The sequence below is a fragment of the Lygodium microphyllum genome, chromosome 5, assembly GCF_053477565.2.
Source record: "Lygodium microphyllum isolate KBCC chromosome 5, Lygodium_microphyllum_v1.1.10, whole genome shotgun sequence".
NCBI lineage: Eukaryota > Viridiplantae > Streptophyta > Polypodiopsida > Schizaeales > Lygodiaceae > Lygodium > Lygodium microphyllum.
Window position 1 is genome coordinate 86,001,720 of NC_141139.1, and position 4,385 is coordinate 86,006,104.

Below are 4,385 nucleotides of genomic sequence, written 5' to 3' on the forward strand. Positions count from 1 at the left end.
CAATCTCCCTCCACTCTCTCTCTACTCTCTCTACTCTCTTTGTCTCTCACTCTTTCAACTTTTTTCTCTCTCCCCTGTCTACTGTCTACTCTCTCTTTCTCCAAATCACTTTCAATTGATTTACTAGTTTTATAATTATAACTAATTAATTTTATAATTTTTATTTCATAATTAATCACTATTTTAAACCAAATTATAAATCAAATTTTTAAAAAAACAAAGTATCAATTTTCAAGCGCATGCTTGTACCTAGCATATGTCTAATGAAGATTGACCGTGTTGCCTAATTGGAACACAATCACCCTTATTCCAATGATATTACTAAATTATATGCCCTACACATGCACCCATCCAACCACCCACACATCCACCCAGCCCATAAGAACACACAAAAAAGGGAAAATTTCTACTATCTACAATATACAATGCACTTAGGTGAGTTAATCTATCTTAAATGACACAAAGAAGAGGAAAACTAAAACAAAAAATGCAATAGGGTTTATGGACTTTCTTTAAGCTAGATCGTATCATCAAAATGAACAAAGGAAACCCATGGTTGTAAGTATTTTCTAGTGGGATTAGTATAAGCACTTGTATTTACATGTGGAAATATTGGCAATTATAATGTGCGTAACTTTTTCAAAGCTCATATTGGTGCTTATAGCCATGTCCCATTTTTTTAAAGGAAAATGCTTGAGAAACTAGTGTCGAAATTCTCCTCATCTCTTATAGTGTTCATTGTCACTAAAAACATTGAATGATATACAAAACTTGGTCTCATAAGTGATACTTGTAGTAACACTCTTGTCCATTGCTTAAATGATGTTGCAAATTTGAATTTGAAATTCATAACAAAATCTACGCCAAACATCATGCGAACAACTCCCATCCATTTTTTCCCAAATTTCAAATGTTGCAATGTGCTCTACAACCTTGTGGTGGACTCATGATCCATATAACAAGCGAACCAAGGAGGAAATGGGGATGATTAGCTCATAAGAACCACCATTGTATAGTCACTCATCAAGAGAAGCTACTTCCAACATGGAATGGAAGTGCAAGCCTATTGTTGCAAAAATGGGGATGATAGCACTATTGATAATATGATTTTGGTATAGGAAAGGTACATATATGATATGGGTGTCAAGACAACTAGATTATTATTGCTAAGGGTTTGTATATTAAAGAATTTTGTTTAATTGTTTCTAGACAATGGGAACACTTCTTTAAATAGTTTTGTCCAAGTGTGCATAAGAAAGATATTGGGCGTTTATGTGAGAGCATTGCAAAACTGGGAAGTAGCACCCTAACAACTACTTTCTATGTTTGGTTGAGTAATGGATGCAGACCTCACTAATCATTAGCAATGAAGACTTGCATATGTTTGTGGCCTTCTAAACAAGAGTGCAAGATAGTTGTGTCAAATATTTAGCTAGAATATTTGAATACGTACTCTAAGCCTTGAGTAGGATAGAAGCAAACATATGATTGTCTAACTATGATATTAATGACTCTAAGCCTTGAGTAGGTTCCGCCCTGCCTGGCTTTTCACCCGTTTAGATTGTATCTACTCGAGTATAGAAGACCATCTTTTAGCAACATTGTCGGATGAGATGGAGCCAATATGCAAGGTGGTGTCAATGACTCTTCTCTATTCACCTTCACCTCAGAGGTTGTCTGGTGTTCTCAAATTTCCACCTGACTACGCTATATTTATTCGATGAAAGAAGCTCATCTTTTAGTAAGATTGGCTGATGGGATCGGGCCAATATGGAAGGTGCCACTATGGAAGGTGCATGGCAGGAGAGTGGCATGCTTATCCAGAGGGAACGTCGCCCTCGAGGATACTGGGAGACGCGGCGGCAGCGCCGAGTCGAAACGAGAATATCACGCGCGGTCACGTCGAGGCCAGGGCAGGGGCCGCTCGCCTATAAGTATGGTCGAGGCCTCAGCTATTTTGCCTGCATACCGGCTAGTGCGAGGCTTCCCGTACAATAGCTCCTGTTAGCTTGTGTGTAGTTGGTGGTGATAATCAATATGGCGGCTCGTGTGTTTTTGTTGGGAGCACTGTTGGTGCTGTTGGTGATAGTGAGTGAAGTGTCGGCGACGTCCCGCGGTCGAGAGGAGGAGCGACGTCGGGAGGAAGAGGAGAGGGAGCGGGAGAGGAGGAGAGGGGAAGGGTCGAGGGAGGAGTGGCACGCGAGGCTGCGGGCGTGCGACAATTTCTTCAGGCAGCAACGGCGAGAGGTGGAGGAGGAAAGAGAGTCGTCGCCGTATTACAATTCGTATTTGTCATGGAGGTCGGTTGAGGGGAGAGGGGTGACGCAGCAGCAGCCGTCCCGCGCGTGCTGCGAGGCCGTGGAGCGCATCCCCTCGCAGGACCGCTGCTACGCCTTCCAGCAGGCTTACGGAGGCGGCGAGCGCCGCCGTCGTTATGAAGAGGAGGACGTCTGGGCGCAGCGACGAGAAGAGGAGTCGGAGCAGCAGCGGAGAACCATGACCGCCCAGATGTCCTCTCGCCTCCTCCAGCAGTGCAACCTTCGCCCTCGCGAATGCCGTGCAAGATCGTCCCGAGGTATGTTGTCTAAATGATGCATTGCCCGTCATTTTATTTTATATATCAGCAGTCTGTTATAATCTATATCTATTTTAGATGCATTGCCCGTCATTTTATATATGAACCTAGTAGATTCCGTCATTTAAACCTAACATAATCTATACCTATTTCGTTTGTGCCACAAGTTCTCTCTCATCGGTTTATAATTGTATATTGTCTCTCTTATAATTGTCTGCGTTATTTGCCATGATCGAATGGCATATGAACATAAAGGATATGATCTAATTGATATGCATTATTTGCGATGATCGAATGGCACATGAACATAATGGATATGATCTAATATATCAATTATTCTCTCTTGTAATTGTCTCTGCTATTTATTTGCCATGATTGAATGGCATATGAATGCAATGGATATGATCTAATATATAAATTATATTCTCTTAAGATGATCTAATATATCAATTATGGATATGATTTAATATATAAATTATATTCTCTTAATTTGTGATGATTGAATGTCATATGAATGTTTGATCTAATAATATATCAATTATTTAAGTCGATGTTAGAATCATGGTTAGATTCAAATCTAGAGCTTATGTACTACTATTAGTTTTTTGAGAATATTTTGTCCTTGTTGGGTACCTTGACTTACATTTGACAATAGTTTGCACGTCCTTAGTGTATTTGTCTTCGAGTACCTAAATTGGAAGTTTTGAAGTACTGGTTGTATAGATACTGTGTGATCGAATGTAGATTTGGACCTAATATAATATACTGCTACAAAACATGTCCGCTAGCTTGAATCGACCTACATTTGACAATAGTTTGCGCGTCCTTAGTGTATTTGTCTTCGAGTACCTAAATTGGAAGTTTTGAAGTATTGGTTGTATAGATACTGTGTGATTGAATGTAGATTTGGACCTAATATAATATACTGCTACAAAACATGTCCAACACAAATAGCTTGAATCGAACTTTGTGATCGTTCAACATAATATTATCGCTATATTGTCAACCAGCTTGAATTGAACTGTTATATCTCTAACCTTCGTTGTTATATTGCTACTAAATATAATATTATTGCTATATTGTCAACTAGCTTGTTATATCTCTAACCTTCGTATATTGTGATTTTATCTTTTGAGTTTTATTATGGGAAATACGATGGATTACTAATTCTTAATGCACTACTTGTATTTGTTTGCAGAAGCGTTGATGGACGATTCTTATTGGTGGTAGAGAAGTGGGCCACCTTTGCCGCCACATGCGCAACTAGGATTGTTGCCGCTACTCAGTGCTCTCCCATTGATCGGTGGGTGTGCCATCTTAGACGAATAAACACCCCATGTAGGGTGTACTTGTCCGATTAAAAAAATGTATGGATGAAGAGGGGTTTGTGTGTGTGTGTGTATAGGTTTTACCAAACATGTGTAAATATACAAGAAAGGATTTTGCTAAAAGCTTTTTGTTTGAGGTTGCTAAAAGGTTTTTGTTATTTTTATGAGCAGATTCTTTTATTTGTAACTTCTACTCCATATCAATTGTGTGTGTCTAGTAATATTGTCGAAATTTGTATAAAAGGTTTTTTTTTTTAAATCAGTAGCTTCTTTTATTTGCAACTTCTACTCCCTATAGACTTTATAATAATATTAAGTTGTATCAATCATGTTTGTGTCTAGTAATATTGTTGAAATTTGTATGAGCAACCACCATCGAATGTGTGCCACATGACTGGCTCTCCCATTTGCAGTTCAATGCATGAAAATAATGAGAATGAGTTCTAATTGCAACGACCAACGTTTTTGTTATATCCAAGTGT

At 38.9% G+C, this 4,385-nt stretch overlaps 1 protein-coding gene across 1 annotated transcript; it reads left to right on the top strand.

Moving 5' to 3' along the window:
• Positions 1-1,953: 1,953 nt before the first annotated feature.
• LOC148036081 (uncharacterized) lies at positions 1,954-4,048 on the top strand. Its single transcript, XM_087679073.1, has 2 exons — positions 1,954-2,575; positions 3,774-4,048. The coding sequence occupies exons 1-2, from the start codon at positions 2,038-2,040 to the stop codon at positions 3,803-3,805; spliced, it is 570 nt and encodes a 189-aa protein (XP_087535199.1). The 5' UTR covers positions 1,954-2,037; the 3' UTR covers positions 3,806-4,048.
• The last annotated feature ends 337 nt before the right edge of the window (positions 4,049-4,385 follow it).

What these genes read in the sequence shown, in the direction of transcription:
- LOC148036081 (XM_087679073.1), top strand. Translation starts at nt 2,038, where the DNA reads ATGGCGGCTCGTGTGTTTTTGTTGGGAGCACTGTTGGTGCTGTTGGTG. An exon ending in CCGTGCAAGATCGTCCCGAG is followed by an intron (nt 2,576 to 3,773) that starts GTATGTTGTCTA and finishes ATTTGTTTGCAG; the next exon opens with AAGCGTTGATGGACGATTCT.